The sequence below is a fragment of the Atractosteus spatula genome, chromosome 5, assembly GCF_055471065.1.
Source record: "Atractosteus spatula isolate fAtrSpa1 chromosome 5, fAtrSpa1.hap1, whole genome shotgun sequence".
Classification (NCBI taxonomy): domain Eukaryota; kingdom Metazoa; phylum Chordata; class Actinopteri; order Semionotiformes; family Lepisosteidae; genus Atractosteus; species Atractosteus spatula.
Window position 1 is genome coordinate 28,693,060 of NC_142710.1, and position 17,538 is coordinate 28,710,597.

Consider the following 17,538-nt stretch of genomic DNA (forward strand, 5'->3'; position numbering starts at 1 on the left):
TTAAGAAGGCTTTGAAAGCGCACAGGCTGCAGTCTCACCCTCATCTGGAGCTCAACACGGGGCCTCCTAACACCATTTCCTGGTCCTTTCTTTCTTCTAATTTCGACTTCTACTACGTTTGAACATTTAACTGAACGACCGATTCCGAAGATTACAAATCACGTATAAGACATTATTAGTAACTCAAATAAATCCTTTTGCCCGAATTGCTAAAAAGGTCCAAATTGGTCCATTTTAAAAGGCAAGTTAAGGTAAAGTATTCTGCATCTTCTTTTCACGACACAGCACTTTGCCATGAAAGAGTGATCTCTAAACTAAAAGTTCAATTACAGTACGTAACGGACAGGTCCCACCGAAACAATGTTAGAATTCAGTTCCAGGGTCGGACAGAGGCACTTTTCTAGTGACCAGTCTGAAACGCAAATGTGTGCCTTGTTTTCCCTTGCTGGACACGGCAAATGTACCGACGCAGGATAGCATTTTTAAGAACCTGAAAAAGAACAAGAAGTCTTCCACTTTTACGGTCTCTGGTGAAGGTTCTGGGTAGTTACGGCTTCACCGTTATTCTCTCTCAAGCCCTATCCACTGATGCGTAAATTCATGTCGTTTATCCCACATCAGAAACATGATTACGTGCAACTGTGCTTTTCTGAAGTCTCATGCCACGGCAGTGTTTTATGAAGCTACGGTTTAGTGAGGAATTGAAAAATCAATGGAGCTAAAAATCTGAAGGAGGTGAGCTGGGAGTGTATCCGAAAATGAACATCGGGAAAAGTGAAACGTCAAGTGCACTTCACTGAAAAAAACTTTCACAGATTTTCACACTGTAGCCCCCCGAGAACGAAAGGCCATCAGGGACGTGAACAAGCTCACATAAATGTATTGGAAGTATCGAAGTTCCTGTAAATTATTCAAATGTAAGAACTGAATGTGTTAGTTTGAGTGTAAGAGAAACAGGCAAACAGGAAGATGTGAATAAAATAACTTACAATATGAACTATCCTGAAAGTATGTAAAATAATCCTTTCAGAAACATACATTTCATGCTGCTGTTTCTTTTGCCATAGTAGGCGTAATACAATTTGCGATCTCTGTCACTAGATAGCAATAAAATATGTAAGATCAAAATTCTATGTAAACTACAGACTCATACAATTTTTAAAAATAATTTGTTAAGAAGAGAATGCTGATAAGTCTATTGCGTATTTCATTCGAGTGAGACCAGTAGCATGTTTTTTCATGCTTGAAATTCTGAAGGTGGGAATATATAGAAATCCTGTGGCCCTCAGGCAAGGTTCACACCAGAACATAATCTCTTTCCTCTTCCAGCCAAATGAGGATTGTGCCTCGACAATACAAGCATGTGACAGTGTCATTCCACCACGTGGACAGAGACTCCTGCCATTCTTCGTACATGCTGAGCAGGAGCGCTGTCATGTGTACTCATCTGGATAATGGATGTACTGTACCCAAGGTTCTGTCTATGTTCTCTACAGGCCAGCAGCTATGTCGCCCTGCAACTCACCACTGGCAGCCCACTGAAGCTCAGCAGGTGTGAGGCTGGTCAGTACCTGGATGGGAGACTCCTGGGAAAGCTAAGGTTGCTGCTGGAGGCACCTGCAGTCTGTGTGGGTCCTAATGCCCCAGTATAGTGATGGGGACACTATACTGTTAAAAGGTGCCGACCTTCAGTTTTGATGTAAAAATCATGGATTAATCATTCCCATCTCTGAATTGCCTTCATTACTCTGTTCTCCTCTCCACTGCTAGCTGGTGTGTGGTCAGCAAACTGGTGCACTTTGGCTGCTGTCACATCATCCAGGTGGGGTTACACATTGGTGGTGGGTAAGAAGAGCCCCCATTACATGTAAAATGCTTTCAAAGGACTGTCCAGAAATGTGCTATTTAAGTGTAAGGAATTATGATGATGAAAGTTCCTGGTTAGCCCTAGATATCCAATAAATTTGACTAAAATAGAAATGCTCTTTACTCTCTTTAACCCCTGTTCCTTTCTCTCATCGTAGACAGACCACTGTTTTTCCAGTAGCGGCTTTATTTGATTGAGTTCCTACACAGAAAGAGAGCTTATTCAACTTATGTTGAATAAGCTCTCATTTATGAAGCTCCATCCCTTCCATTTTCTAACTGGTTTATCCAGCACAGGATCATGGGAGAGCAGGGGCCTAGCCCAGCAAGCAATGGGCGCAAGAGGAGATACGTCCTGGATGAGACGCCAGTCCATCTCAGGGCACACACACAAATACCACAGTCAATTTTCCTAGAAGCCTATTCACCTGCTGGTAGGTTTCTGGACAATTGGGGGAAACTGGAGCTCCCACAGAAAACCCACTTGAACCCAAGTATGTTGCCCTTTGCAGATCAGTGAGAGTGAGGGCTTATAAACCTCTCAGGAACATACAAAATCTGCAAAGAAAAGGGAGTTACTTGATCGTTTTCTTTGTTTAGTTGTTAGGAACGTACCGTTTTAAGATCTCAGCTATAATTTGAAAGGCATGACAAAATCAGCTTCAGCAACAAATCTAAGTGATCTATGTAAATAAAATGTTATAGCATTTTATTTTCTGTTTCTTCTGTCATAGGATTTAGGATGACACATCAAAAATGGCCCTTGATAACTAACTCAGTGCTTTTCACTACCCTATCTATCTCGAAGGCTCTGCTCTTCAGACCTGGGGTCTCTCCTCTTTGAGCAATTAGCCCATTGGAGTTGTTTCGTCAGTCACCGACTGAACTGGTGTTTATAACCGATGCTAGGTCTTTAGTTATCGAGGCGTTTTTTTTTTAATTTCACGGGTAGTGAAATTTTGTTTCCATGACAGACTTCGTTTAATCCACTTTTTCGCTTGGGCGTCAATTCTGAAAAAGAATTGATCGCACATGTATTTGTTAATCGGAAAATTAGTTATTTGACTGTACTGTACTTCCTATTCGTAGTAAAGAGAATTCCAATTCTACCCATTCTAAATCATTCTAAATAGAATTCGTAACGAAGAGGACTGTGTGAACTCATCAAGCGTCGGTCTTGCTCATGGAATAAATCAAATCCGCTTACATTAACTGACAGCTTGTCAGGTGTCTGCCCTCTAATTTTCTGTTTTTAAAGCACTAAGTTTCTAATATTTAAATGCAATGAATTACATTTTCAGAAATTTCACATCGAAACCGGAATTGTAGGTTTTCCAGCTCCCAACACTGTTATCTTGGGCATCACCTTAATGGTTGATGTAATTAAACTTCTGCGCCGCAGAATTTTGTTCCAATTATTTAAAGAAATGGAGCCGCTATCTTCTGGCAGGCAGATATGGTTATCATGTTCGAAGACATTAGCCGATTAAACAGCCTCCACGAGTAGCGGACACAAAGAGGGAGTGCATAATTTCATGTTTTATAAATAACAGCTGTCGTCCCTGTCCTCGTTATGAAGTGATAATTTCTTGGTGCTGCTGCTTGCCATGTGAAACATTTTTTCAATCCGTCATGGAGCTGATCCCTTTTGAAGTAGGAACGGCTCTCTGAGCTCCGTGTAACAACAGCAGGTGTGGAGGTCAGCGCCCGCAGCTGCACAGAGCGTCGCGACAAGTTAAAGGATTTCTCTGAAGTACACTTGACATCTCCATTCCTGGAAACGGCCGAGTTTTTTCGTTAGGTTTTCTGGGAGATAAATGTAAACGATTCTTCCGCAAAATAACTTGGCTTGTCAGAAACGCATTGGAAAGCATTGAAGCAATGCATTGTTACAGTGCAGCGTTTGTTGTCGCAGATGTTACAAACTATAAAGCCGAAAGTGTGAGAAACATGCGTTTGATGACGAGTATAAACAATATCCATGCATATATACGTACGAACAAGCACGTTCCGATGTATTTTAGTCTATAATGAAGATCCGAAATCCCTTTTCGTAACGGTAGTGACGCAATGGGGTGAGAGCTAGGGGCTCTGAGGTCACCCTGCCTGATGCCTCCGCACGGGCAGTGTGTGAGGGATTTTCAAGAGACAGCAGCGTGGGCGTTTCTGCCTCAGGAGCACGGTAAGGACCTGTTTCAAGGAGCCGGGGGCTGTTGTTGAATTACTTTAAACTTTGACTTGTCTGGAAATAAATCCTGTCTTCGTCAGCGTATTTGCGATGAAACGAAGCATTTACTGATTCCATGATCAAGGACACCTCACGGGTGAGGACTGAAAGGAGATTCATGAAGGCGATGTGGCGAGATTTAGCGAGAACGGATTTGAACGTTCATTTTTCGAAAAATACCCTTTGCAGCGTTTAAGAATTGTGTAGGCTAAATTCTCTTGCATCAGTGGACACAATCTATAAAACAAAACAAAAAAATAGACACATAGCGCTTGTTTAAAACCAGATATGTTTACTCTGACAGGTAAATGCGACTTCAGCCAGTTAGTAATGCTGTTAGAAATCCAAACGCAATCTGAAAAGAAACAAAGTGGATGATGTCAGTATATAATGAAGCAACAGCCCCACCTTGTGGTAATTAATATGAACGTCAGTGAGCGTACAAGCTGCGCGTACCTTCTAGTCGTATGCTCTAACATTGTCGTATTTGCATGCATGTTTAGGACACATGCATGATTTTATGATATTGATTTATAAAAATATTTTACCATCTTACTTACTACATTTTTCCTCTTGCCATAATGGAACTCTAGTTACATGTGTCTGAGACCCTCTGTCTCTCATCCTTGGGAATAACACTGAAGCACAATGAAATACTTTCAGGCTTTCTCAATCAGAACAAGACTAATACATTTCCATGAATCAGGTCAGATACGCCACCACATCAGGATCACGCTGTACATTTAATAGACAAGGCGAACTGTAAGTTCATTGCGCTTAAGCTTAGAAACCCTGTCTTACTTTCCAGCGCAGTTGTAACTTCTGCTTGTTGTTCCTTTACAGCACGCACGCTGATGCAACTCGACACTCAAACTTCTTGTTATCCTCGTGGAATAGATTTTCTTTTACGACTGTTAATGAATTTTATTCTCGTAGGAGGGAGTGCAACAAGACAGTTCGTACTTTTAATTGTTTGGGGTTACACGGTGCAACACTATATATTACACAGCGCTTGACTTGGCTGAGCTCCTGACTAGGTCAGTTTCTGGGCATTTCACCGGTTATTCTCCTTGAATCGCGGCGTAGTTGCCGCTCTCGCATTCACTGCTAGATGGCAAGAAACTGAATTTAAAACACACGTTGAGCTCTACAGAATCTGCTTCTATAATAATAATACAGTATATTAAATACATTTACATTTCGGTTAAACCTTTATTTTGATAAAAACGACATCAATTAATTTGGAAATCGTACTCCGGTTTATCACTGTCCAGTGCGATTCTTACGACGGTGTAAAAAATCCGTTTTTTTTAAATGTTGTGCTGTAAGTGTGGATGCTTTTTACAGTCAGAATGGCATGAGGCAAAGAGGAAGCAGACTTCCGGTGCGGAGTGGCCTTTGGGGGCTTATAGTTGTGGGCAGTAATTTGGGAAACTTCAGCATTCTCAAGTCTTTAGAACACAAGAAAGGCTGAATGGCCTCCTGTCGCTTCTCACCGATTTAGCCTGTTCGGTAGTTAGTCGCTTATTCATCTGATCTCATCCAGCTGTTTCTTGAAACAAGCCAGGGTTTCGACTTCAACAACAAGGCTGGATAGACTGTTCTATACTCCTCCACCCCTGCGTGTAGAGAAGCGCCTCCTGTTCTCAGACTGAATTACAGCTTCACATTGATCCCAGTTGTGCCCTCGTGCTCGTGTTTCTCTGTCAGCTTTGTGTGACGTCATTCACCAACATCTCTGGTGGCCAAATGTCTCGATATGCTGCTGCCCAATGGGCGGGCAATCAGTATCCATTACTGGGCCAGCCTATTTGATACTCGACTAATTTGTGATAATGAAAGTATTGACTGTAACAATGAACAGTTTTACTAGTCGTGTCTTACGTTGTATAATGCACTGGGTGACGTTTTATTCGGAACATTCAGCTCCTAGAAATTTTAAGGCTGCTAATCTAGAAGCAGAAGAGAGGTTTAATATTCTGGAAATGTATAAACAGTTGTGCACATTTAACACTGCATAGCTTTGAAACGTGTCCCTCGTAATGTGCATTTAAACAATCACAAATAACAAATTGTGTTAAATTAACTATGCAATGCTTTGAGATGCCTTGAGCCTTCACATGAGGGAAAAGGTTTTTTTGTGGTTTATCCCCTAACCTTCAATATGAAGCACATACTTAGGGGCTTTTTAACAGCCTGAGCAGAGCCATAGGATGCCTTATCAATGTTTGTCACCCTGTACAATTACCTTTTTGAAAAACAGAATATTTGACAGGAAAACTTGCTTCAGCCTTTCTAGAGACTTTCTGACGTCTCAATTTAAAGTCACTCTAGAGGAGATGTATGCTATTACTCTGATATGGTCTGGATAGGTAGGTGATGAACCATTTTCTGTTTTGGCACAAATATTTAAATAAAGGCATAGTTGGACTTTGTGTATTCAAACCTATTCTAAACATAGTGTGTGTAATAGTAGTTTATAACTCAAACAAGTCAGGACCCCGCGTGGGCCAGTATTAGCTTGATTGCTGTATGCTGGATTTTCCCAGAAAGCCCACTGTTTGTTATAGTTTGGCTTGCTAATAGTTATCCTGTAAACTTGTCTGAGGAATAAATATTAAAACAGTTCTAGTTGATAAACGACTCAGCTGTGATCCTGGGAGGTCCCTGGACTCAGTCACTCACTGACAAAAGTTTAAAAAGTGCACTTTTTCAGAGCACAGAAAGGATCATCCGTTAGACGCGGTCTCACTGCGGTGGCATGCCATCAGTGGGGCAGGGAGAGGGGAGCAGAGTGCTGTGGCAGCTGGATCAGGACAGCACTGCTCCAGAACCTACAGGCATGTCTGCGACCCCAGCATATGTAGTAAGCAGTTAATTACATGTCATAACTGGTATATATAGATAGCATATCAGACTCTTGGAAAAGATTCTTGGCTGACGTTCTGGAAGCTGTTTATTCCAATTACTAGTATATCTGATCCCATTACCCAGCTGAAATTGGACATAGAAGCACAAGGTCTGTAGGTCTTCAGTCCTTGACTTTCCTCTTTTCTTCCTCTACTGTTAATGCTGTCCGTACCACTTAGTGAAGGGCAAGCTCTTTTGTCTGTTTTTGTCCATTAGCGCACCCACGGAAACAAAAAAAAATCATCTTGGAATTGCTTTTGCAAACATTGTTTTGTAAAGTTTTTGTCCACTCGCTTGAAGAAATGGCACGTCTGTTTATTTTGCAGGAGTGTGACAAAGCGTGAAATGCTGCTGTTTGTTGCAAACGAATGCCGTTCCTCAATTACACTTTGGCTCTTTTTCCGGGACACTTGAAAGTGAGATCTATATCTCAAGTTAGATATTATTCCAGAAAAAAAAAAACAATGCAAAATTCTTCTTGTGGATGTTATGACAGTGATAATATTAGTTAACTGTGTTCATTTTTCTCCAGGAAAACCCACAATTCCTCCTTAATGAACTGTTGCTCAAGTTTCACTTGGGGTTTATTTAGTCTGAGCGCCCATGCAGTTGTTTGCTGAAAATCTTCATTTTCATACCTTGGATAATGAGTGCTCAAGCTGATCGCAACTCCCACATGCTTAAGACCTAGGGGACAAAGGATCATTTTCAAACCATTGCAATTGGCTCAGTTTAGCCATGTTCCAGAGGCCTTGTCCAGGGAATTTTATTCCTGGTGACATGCGGTGTTTTAGCAGTTTTGTCTCCAAGTACTAACTTCTGGTGGGGACCGAATGCAGCTGAAGAACCCCTCTTATCCTGGTTGGGTCGCGCCATCACTTTGGAATATGAAGAATAATCTGTCCCACTGAACCTCTCCCCCAACACACACTTTCATTCTGTGAACCCTGCCAGACTCTTCAGTCTTTACATACACAGTCCACACATGCAGGTAGTGTTCAGATGTCTACATGCTTCTGGTGGGTTCAGCTGGTTCTGATTTTGAGGGCTGAAGGGAAGGTTACTGTTAATGTGGGGCTCTGGGGCTACCCAAGAGTTTCCTTTAAACTGGGGCAGCAAGACAGCAAGTGAAGATGATGGATAAATGATTTGGGAAGAAGTGAAAGAAGTGGTCCAGCCTTTCTCTTCTAAGCAGATCAGGACCACAGATGCAGCCCTACTGAACTAGATCAGTAAAGACTCCTGCAGATGCTCTTAGGGGAAACCTGGTCCCACAGCACTGTCAGTCAGGCTTTATCATCAGGCTCAGCCAAATGACATTATAATTTCTGTTTATGCTGCAACATTATATTCGTTTCTTTATCTGTCCAGATGAGTTTGGGATTTGTCTCCCCAGCCAGAGAAAATCGAGGGGACTGGGATTGTAGCTGATGTATCCAGTTCCAAGGGAAAAAAAACTGTACAGGATGTGGTTGTGCTAATGTGGTGGAAACATATTAGTGTTTTTTTAAGAACTCATTAGAATAGTACACAGGCGAGTCTCTCAGACAAATTGCTTTTCTTTTGAATGCTTTAGAGTCAACATTGCAGATTTCAGTAATATGGTTAAAGAGTCTACCCCGACTGAGTGGGAAATAACACTACAAACTGTAAAAATTCATAGGTAATGACTACTTTAAGGTTGCTGAGCATTTTCATTTGAGCAACAGCCATTGCATTGGGTCGTTATTCAATTATATTCATTTATCTGGGGTTTTGATAAAGGTGTCTGAGCTGGAACTGATTGTTTCGTCCAGGGTTGTTTTAAGAAGCATCACTAATTCGAGCCTCAGTTGCACACTTTAGGAAACGGGGATAAAATACATCTATATTTGTAAACACTGGGGATGAATACTTCCAAAATAAAAATAGCATTTGGCCTGATAACGCAAAGCGATATGGTGGATTGGCTTGTCAGGCACACCTATGTGTGTTTGTCTCTGGAAAAGATTAATTGTCTTTAACCCGTATTTGCAAGTTCCTTTTGTTTTTATTTTAACATCATAAATCCATTACAATTATCGCTAAAATCTAGGAAAGGATATGATTTATACGCGATAAAACATGAGACAAGTTCAATTTCGCTGGATTGTAAAACAATGAAAAAAAAATTGAATTTACAGCAGCATTATAATAGCAACTATCGTTTCCCTATGCGTCGGTCCTGCGGATTGTGTTGTGCTTTAATCGACCTATAAGAAATGCACAGCTCTGTGGAAGCAAAAATAATGTCTTTTTTTACGTTACATTAGAAAAAAAAATACAGTCGCAAAATTATTTGCATTTATTTGCTACACTTCAAACGCATTTGCTCAAATGATTTTAATGCGTGTACACTTTTAATTAGTGTATACTTTGTTACGGGTTAAACTGGGAATCGCGCACCCGTAGGTGCTTAAGTAGACGTTTCCCATTCCTGGATAGTCTCTATCAGGGCTTTTGTCCTTTATTCCCCTGAAGTGGTTGCCCAGGAGACCTTTTGTTTAAAGTTGTTTTGGGAAACCAAGGAGTCTGTGAGGATACCGGGTGAGTTGCAGAGTTTGGAAGAGATACGGATCTTGGTCCCTACTCCCAGAAACTAGTCAATGCGCTGTGTTGAGGTTGCGTCCCCAGGCATCGCCACCCTGTCGCCATCACTATTTACATATATCAACCACTTGGACCACTTACTCTGACATCAGGTATGTCCTACCGGCAGCGCAGTAGCCAGTGGGAAGGGTACACCTTCGCTATCAGTCGGGGCCAAGCCTTGCTCTGTCTTTGTTTACATTCCAATTAATCTCCATTAATAGCGCTGGTGCATTAGGGAACTGCTGATTGTACACAGACTCAAGTTGTTTTACCCTAACAGGGGATTAGTAAAACGGTTTGTACTATATCCCCTGAGAACCGAGCAGTAGTTGAAAGTTGTTAAAATAAATCCAGATTACTTTGGTGATCGAAGATTAGCCAACAATCTGATTTAGAGGCGTCTCTGCTGGTCTGAGGAGGGGTAAAACTGTCGCGAGTGACAGCGCAAGACGCTTTACTAACCGCTGTATTTTTGTAGGATTCAGTGTTGAAATTGTGAAGAAACACGCAATGCGAATTATCCTGAACAAATGTTGTAGTTCATCAGTAAACCGTTCTTCTCGACTCCACCAGTGAAGATCGTTCTATATTGTCCCAGACTCGCATTCAAAAACATATTTTTTTTCCTGACGAACGTTTAATGTGAGTTAAGCCTCTCAGGATGGCCAAACCCCCCTAAATATATTTTTTCCATTTATCTGTGCATCTGTCCTATGTCGCATTACGTTAGAATGACGTTTATCGGGAATGTCATTTCAAAAGAAATACTATTATAGTTATTGAGCATAGTATTTACTCAAGCAGCGCTTTACGGTTACGATAAAAAACAAATACACCTGAAAAAACTTTCCTAAAGAAAATATAATTTTGGAGCTGCGAAATTAAAACTTACAAATAATTTAATTGTCTTCTGTTGATCGACATGTACCGTGGCCACCATGTCAAATTAATGTTAATAATAAGAATTTAAAAATCAGTTCTAAAGACAAATGGGAAACGCTTAACTCCTGGTGGAACTTTCAGATAGGTCATTCCCTGTCGGTTTTCAAACACTTCTGTTTCTCCTGGAATATGTATTTCATCACTTATTTACTAGATTTTTAAATTATGCCTCTCTTTTAAAAGCCTGTTTCGACCACATAGATTTCTTAAACCAAAGGCGCACTCAGAGACGGCTCATGAAATGGAAAACTTTCATCCCCAAGTATAACGTGTTGAAATGTATTAATAATGAATACCTAGATGCTCAATTGTTTTACTTAAACTACCACGGGGGATGTTCTTATAATATCAGATTTATTGGTCAACAATTTTTACATGTATACTGTTTTTTTAATTTAAATTATCTGAAAAACAAAAGTGGACAGTTCTGAAACATCACCCAGGCTTGTAATGTATATTTACTTGTTTTCTGCCGTTTCGATAGCAATTAAAATTTCTGTTGCAATTTAGAAGTGTACTTAAACGGCAAATAATTTACATCTTTTACAAAGCCTGGAATACATTTTATGTGGACTTCAACAACTCCATGAATTCCATTTTCAAGCAATAGGCTGTACTCTATTTTACCCTAGCATAAATCAGTGGCAGGCGTTTTGGGATGGGCAAATCCGCGTTCGATTATTATTATTATTCTTTCAGTTTATGTTGCTTTTATTTTTTGAAAATATTTTAGCCCAATAGACTGCTGTGCCTGCGGAGCTTCTAAAGTGACGGCTCTAGACTGTCTGTTTTATGTCCCCTCTCTATCCGAACTCGTTTTAAACTTTGGCTGTACACTTTCCCTCCCTGGCCCTTCTTGGTATGCAGGGTCTGTGCTGTCCCGTCGCGTACACGGCTGTCTCGCTGATAATACATTCTATAAGGGAACCCAGCGGCTTCGCCTAGTTTCATTTCTTGACATAAAATTATGTTGTGAATGAAGAAAGAAACGAGGCGAAGCCGCTGGGTTCCCTTATAGAATGTAATGTACGCCAGTGCTGTTTCACACCTTCTTATTTTTGCGAAGAAGTTCACCTTCGTGTTTCCGAGTTAAGTTTTAATAGGTGAGTTTAATATGTCGAATTCGTGCCCTTGTAGCTCATTCTAGTTAAAACAAGCTCGCGTGATCCAGAATCAAGACGTTTGTCTAAACCCGGCCCCGAGAACAAGTGGATACATGTAATTCCCTAAAAAAAAAATCCACCCAGTACGTGAAAAGACTATTTTTTTGTCTAATGTCGAAATGGTCTTGCGACTGTAGTTCTGAACCTTATTTTATATACTCATTACCAAGATATTGTTATTCGTGTTAGAGGGCATGCACGCGTAGATGCGCTGGTTGTGAGGTAAACCCGACACTCTGTGCATAAACCCCTTTAAATAATTAAAAAATAGATATTTACAAGTAGACTTATTAAATAGGAGTGCCCTATTAGATTTCCTATGCCTTCAGTGTGATATTTAGAAAAGCTGTTTTTCCTCTTTCATTTTGGTATTTGTAAAACAGTTTTTGAGTGTCTACAGTAAGCCACCGGACCGAGAAGCCTCGACGCTGTTCAGGAAAACAGAATGTGACGGTTTCCATGTGTGATGTGTGAAGACACTGGGCACAGACTGTCCAGACTGCATATCCACTGTTATTCATCTCTCTTGAGGGTGTCGCTTGCTACTCTTCTTCTTCCTCTTCTTTACTGACACCGATATTAATATCGGGAGGCAGAAAATATATTTTCCTCAACAGCCAATAAAATCACGTATTTTTAGAAATCACGGATCGTGACGTCTTGTTCATAAACACTTGATAAAAAAGCTTCCAGTCCTGCCTTTTTTTCATGAGATGATTTCCGTGCATTCTGCGTCTGTGCAGTGCGGCACAAAACGCACTTTTCGTGTAATTCTTCCAGGTTATTGAAATCTAAGAAGGTGGCGGAGTAACTTGCCCGTATGGTCTTCATTCATTGTGGTTTCTATACCTTGATTCCCTTTCTTTCTCCTGTCCCTCAGAATTTCCCTCAGTTTCAGGGTTCTCCATTTTTTTTTTGCAATAGAGAAATGGCTAAACTTGTAGCAATAATGACCCTTCATTCAGACACCAACCTCCCGCTGTAACCTCCAGGCTGCCTGCCCTCGAGGAGCCCCGCAGGAGAGCGCTCCCCCTAATCAGAGCTCCTTTCTCCGTTAACAAAAAGGAGCGAACAAAACTGAACACATTTTATCCATCCTCCTATTAGCCAGCCAGCTAAAATAATGCCCCCGCCTCCGCATCAATGAGGAATATTTAAGGACGTCAATCTAGCAGCTCTTGGGCCCCTTTTGTCTTTACTGAGGACTCAGCCTTCCTACCACACACCTTTTGTTCATGAATCCAATAAAGGCTATTATTCCTACCTTCCAACCCAACTCGAACTGCTTCTTTCAGGGTATTTTAGATGCCTAATCGCGTCCTCAAAGCTCCTCAATGTAGAATAACTTCCTCCTTTCAGAGCACTTGGCACTTGCACAATTAATTCGAGTGTGCCTGGGCTGCCCTTTCTAACTGGCTCCAGCAAGACATTTTTTGTAAATCGCAAGAGGCTAACAAAGCGAAAATCGCTCGCAACCAGCGCCCAAATAGCTCTTCATAAAGAATTCAGAGCTGGGGAAGAGGGTTTATCTGTGATTTAACACTTCCTGATGTGAATGGAGGAGTGAATCTACGAACAAACGTTCTGCCGTCATTTGGGATCGTGTCTCAGAAATATCTGATCGCGGGGACCGCAGCACGTGACCGATATTCGTGGTTTATTGTTGTTTTTTGGGGGAGAAAGGCGAAAATGAGAAAGCGAACCTGGTTTTTGTATCCGTAGTAAAGACGAGCTTCCTCATAACAGACATTAAATGGGCACAGTATAGCACCTGTTTATGTCAGATTGTTGTGGGATTATCTTCTTCAACAAATGGTGTGATCAGGAAACATCAAATACATTTCCTGAGACGCATATTCATCAAAAACATACTTTAATAAAGATATGGCAGCTTCACATAAGTAAAACATTGCACCTCAAAAATTTATTAGATTCCATTCTTTTAAAAGCAGGGCGTTTTATACAAACTTGGGAGTTCCTTCTTACCATGAGCAAATACATTCGAACATGCTATGTACAGATCCAATACAATTGGTCTTCATATTGGATTTAGAAATTTTCGTTGAGATTATGCGTTAAGAAACCACAAACTAGCAAACTCACAGTTCAGTGGTACACTCCATACCATAGTTATTGGGAGGAATAACAACCTGTTAAATATCGGTGAGAGCAGACATCTTTTAAGGGTTATATTTTCTCATGCCAAATATATCAAAAACATAGTTTTGAAAACGAGTGTTCGTGACGAGTGGCCTTAAGTCCTCAGAAAGGACAATTTTGTGTCCAGTGGAAACAAACAGCTGGGATTTCTCCGGAAAACGAAGAGGTATCTGAATTTCCTGGGACGTAATCCATTTTTCGGCACACTGGTCTCTCGTGTTTTAATGACCTTTCATCGCAGGGGTCGCGAGGGTCTTGTTCAGTTTACAGAAATCCGACGTGAGTTCAACTTGGCTACCATAGCATATAAGTAGTGCAGTTAATACTGTTTTCGTACAGGAATCGTTTAGGCTCCAGTGGTAACTTTACTCGAGAATAACAAAAAAAAATAGTTCATTTTAATGGCTAAAAAGTAATACATTATGGGAATTGTACATTGGGCAGCGTTCTAGTGTTAAGATATAGGAAAACGTGAACATTCCTTGCTGTCTCGGAGATAACCGCAGTACTGTAACACTACTGTCATTTTTTTTTATTTAGATCCCCACTTCGACAACGAAGTTTTGTTTTTCTTGGTAAATGTGTTATTTCCATCACAAGTGAACAACGACACCAGCAAAACGGGTAATGGCTCTGACGTCCTGCTGCAGGGTTTCGCTACCAAGCTCGGATGCCCTGCAGTGTTCCTTGGCACGGCGAGACCGCGGTTCCCTGGTGCGTCTGAGGCTGGGATGAACTGCTGAGGCTGGCAATATTACCGAGGTTCATGTTCATAAACGCGTTGGCAGTCGTGGTAGGAGGGAGAGCAGGGATGCTGGAATATGTACAGCTGTAACTGGAGTTATACGCCGGATTGCTGTAGGTATAAGCAGGGTAACCGTTGTAAGTGTAAGGGTTCGCTCCCACCGTGTACGGCGCGTTGTAGTTCTGCGATCCTCCTAAACAAGGCTTGCCATCCCGGACCAGCACGGGGACCGCCACACGTCTGGGCGGCGGCGGGTGGTGGTGACCTGCCATTTCCAGCGATTTGTCCTGGCGCTGCCGTTTACATTTATACCGCCGATTCTGGAACCAGATTTTGACCTGCGTGGAGGTGAGTTTCAGAGTGCTGGCTAAGTGTTCCCTCTCCGGTGCCGAGAGGTATCTCTGCTGTTTGAACCGCCTTTCCAGCTCGAACACCTGGGCCTGCGAGAAGAGCACTCGCGGTTTCCGCCTCGTCCTCTGCTTCTGCGGCCGCTCCGAGTCCGAGTGTCGGCTGTCGTCGCATTCCTGAGACTTTGTGATACTGCAGCTTTCTGTAAAATTAGACACAGTTTGTACAGAACTGTGTTTAGCAACTGTCTTCGCAATTTTAAAAAAACTCACAAGACGTAAACCATTGGCTGTACATACTTAGGTTTTATAGGCCTACCGACAAAAAACATTTTTCTTCATAAAATTAAATAAAAAACTATTGTTATTAATGAATGATTTGGGTAAAGTGAGTATGATGTAAAACTCGGATAACTCACTCAGTTACATAGTGCCTGACTATTAAAGTACCTGTCGTTAATTTAAGATGTTTTTATATATATATATCAACCTCCAACAAAACATTCGAGCTGTTAATTACGTTATAAGGCTCTACTGTAAATATTCTTGGAGTTCAAATCAGAAGATTTGAAGAGATGAAAAGCGCAAAACGTGTTCATTCTGGGTATAGTGTGTATTCTATTTTTCGAAACATTTCACTGATTATTTTTATTGCTGTTGCGTGTTAATTGTTATAAGAACTGTTAGTACCTCAAACAGTAAAAATCGGTTCCTTCAGACCTATCAGCACATAATATGTTTATGGACGCTCTGTGAATCCCATGTCATTTGTCATTTGAAGACCTTTTAAGGAAATAATTTTCCCCTTTATGTGGTGGTTAGCTTTAATTATATTTAGTCTGCATTAGATAATATTTTAAAAAATGCAATTTAAATCGTCGCTCGTATAGGTCTGCACGCAATTAGTTATTGCAATAACGTTTTAAACTAGTCCTGGAATTTATTTAAAATCAAGGTGGAAAATAACCCCAAAATTCTTACATTGCAATAGGTTACGTTTTTTACGTATTCAAATAGGAGGCAAGTAAGTGATTTATTTAAATCCTTTCAATTAATACTTTTATTTGGATCTATAGCTTAGTCTTTTTGAACATTTTAATGGATTAAATAGTCGCAGGGAAAAACATCACTTACCCTGTGGTTTGTCTTCAGTTCTTTAAATTTCTTTTGTGCTATAACATGCATACTTATATATGCGGAAGGGTGAGCCCACAGCAATTTAGACAGCCTATATAAATACGCCATAAACGCTAAGAATTACTACCAAGGTATTTTTGGCAATTTTACAAATTATAAGATGCGAACAACAAAATTCCGATCGATGCGATCCGGGGAAAAAAAAGACAGAAAACGGCATGAAAGAAGCCCGGTGAAAAGGGAGTGAAAGGTGAGGAGAATGAACTCACTGGTTTCCTGCTCCTCCAGGTCGCCCTCCAGTTTGGTGTCCGCCGAGTGTCCTAGCGCCGCCTGAACGTAGAGCTCCGGAGAGATGCTGGCCTCCCCGTGGCTGTCCCGTACCGACAGCGAGTTCAGGAAGGACATTTTCTCCTCGCCGTCCGAGAAACTAGGGCTCTCCCCGGCAGCCAGCATGCAGGACGGCGACTGGAAGTGCGGCTGCGGTTGAACCTCCTGGTGCAAGTGCGCATGGGGGTGTTCTAGGTGCAGGGCTTGGTGCTGCTGAGACTGTTGCTCCAGGTTTAGTATGTCTTTGACAGAGAAAGGTGTAGAAGTGACTGGGCTTGGAAGCATTCTCAAAATCCTGCGCAATCACATCAAGGAAATTAACCCCGCTGGTGAGGAGTTACGAAGAACAACCCCCTTAGGAAATTTCATACGAGGGCTGCCAGCGTATCCATTCTTCTCTTTAGAGAAAAGATACTCTTCGACTGTTCTTGTCGACTGCTTAGCTTGCTTCCATGCATTCAGAGGAGGACTGGCGTGCTTCTTGTGACAGCCAATGCCTGCAGCTGGAGTCTGTTTTTGAGACTGGGGGCACGGAGAGGCAAAGCTCCCCGCGTGAGCGGTGATGTCACTGCGCGGGCGGGGCGAGCTGGGTGAGTGACGTCCGAGAAGGCAGCTCCGATATGAGGGGGGGCGGGTGGGGTGGGCAGAAGCCTCCTTCTCAGTCTCCCCCACGAGTAAAATCATTGTTTATCACAGAATGCCGATATGAAAGCAGAGCTACCGCAGGGAGCATTATTATTATTATTATTATTATTATTATTATTATTATTATTATTATTATTATTATTATTGATGATAATACCATTACCTCTACTACATCTACTACATTGCTATGTTTGAAATCAAGCACCGAGCAGGAAAAAAAAGCAGAAGAGCGGAAAAATCGTAGCATTCCAAATATTAAGACATGAATTGTGTTATTTTTAATCAGATAGTCAGTGGGGCATCTTGAACATTATAGCCTGATTTAGCATCTTTCTCGAACCCTCATTTTATTCATTTGCCTTTCACGAAGCGTCTGATCATGAGCATCATACACCCGTGAGTTCAATCAACGGAATAAGATTAATCTAAAATGCATATGACTAAGTGATTTAATGTTCA

The 17,538-nt window shown here is 41.4% G+C and overlaps 1 protein-coding gene across 1 annotated transcript; it reads right to left on the reverse strand.

The window, feature by feature from the left end:
* Positions 1–13,574: 13,574 nt before the first annotated feature.
* Positions 13,575–16,989, reverse strand: nkx2-3 (NK2 homeobox 3). Its single transcript, XM_088916346.1, has 2 exons — positions 16,377–16,989; positions 13,575–15,173 (listed from the first exon to the last, which is right to left on the reverse strand). The coding sequence occupies exons 1-2, from the start codon at positions 16,717–16,719 to the stop codon at positions 14,536–14,538; spliced, it is 981 nt and encodes a 326-aa protein (XP_088772472.1). The 5' UTR covers positions 16,720–16,989; the 3' UTR covers positions 13,575–14,535.
* Positions 16,990–17,538: the final 549 nt, after the last annotated feature.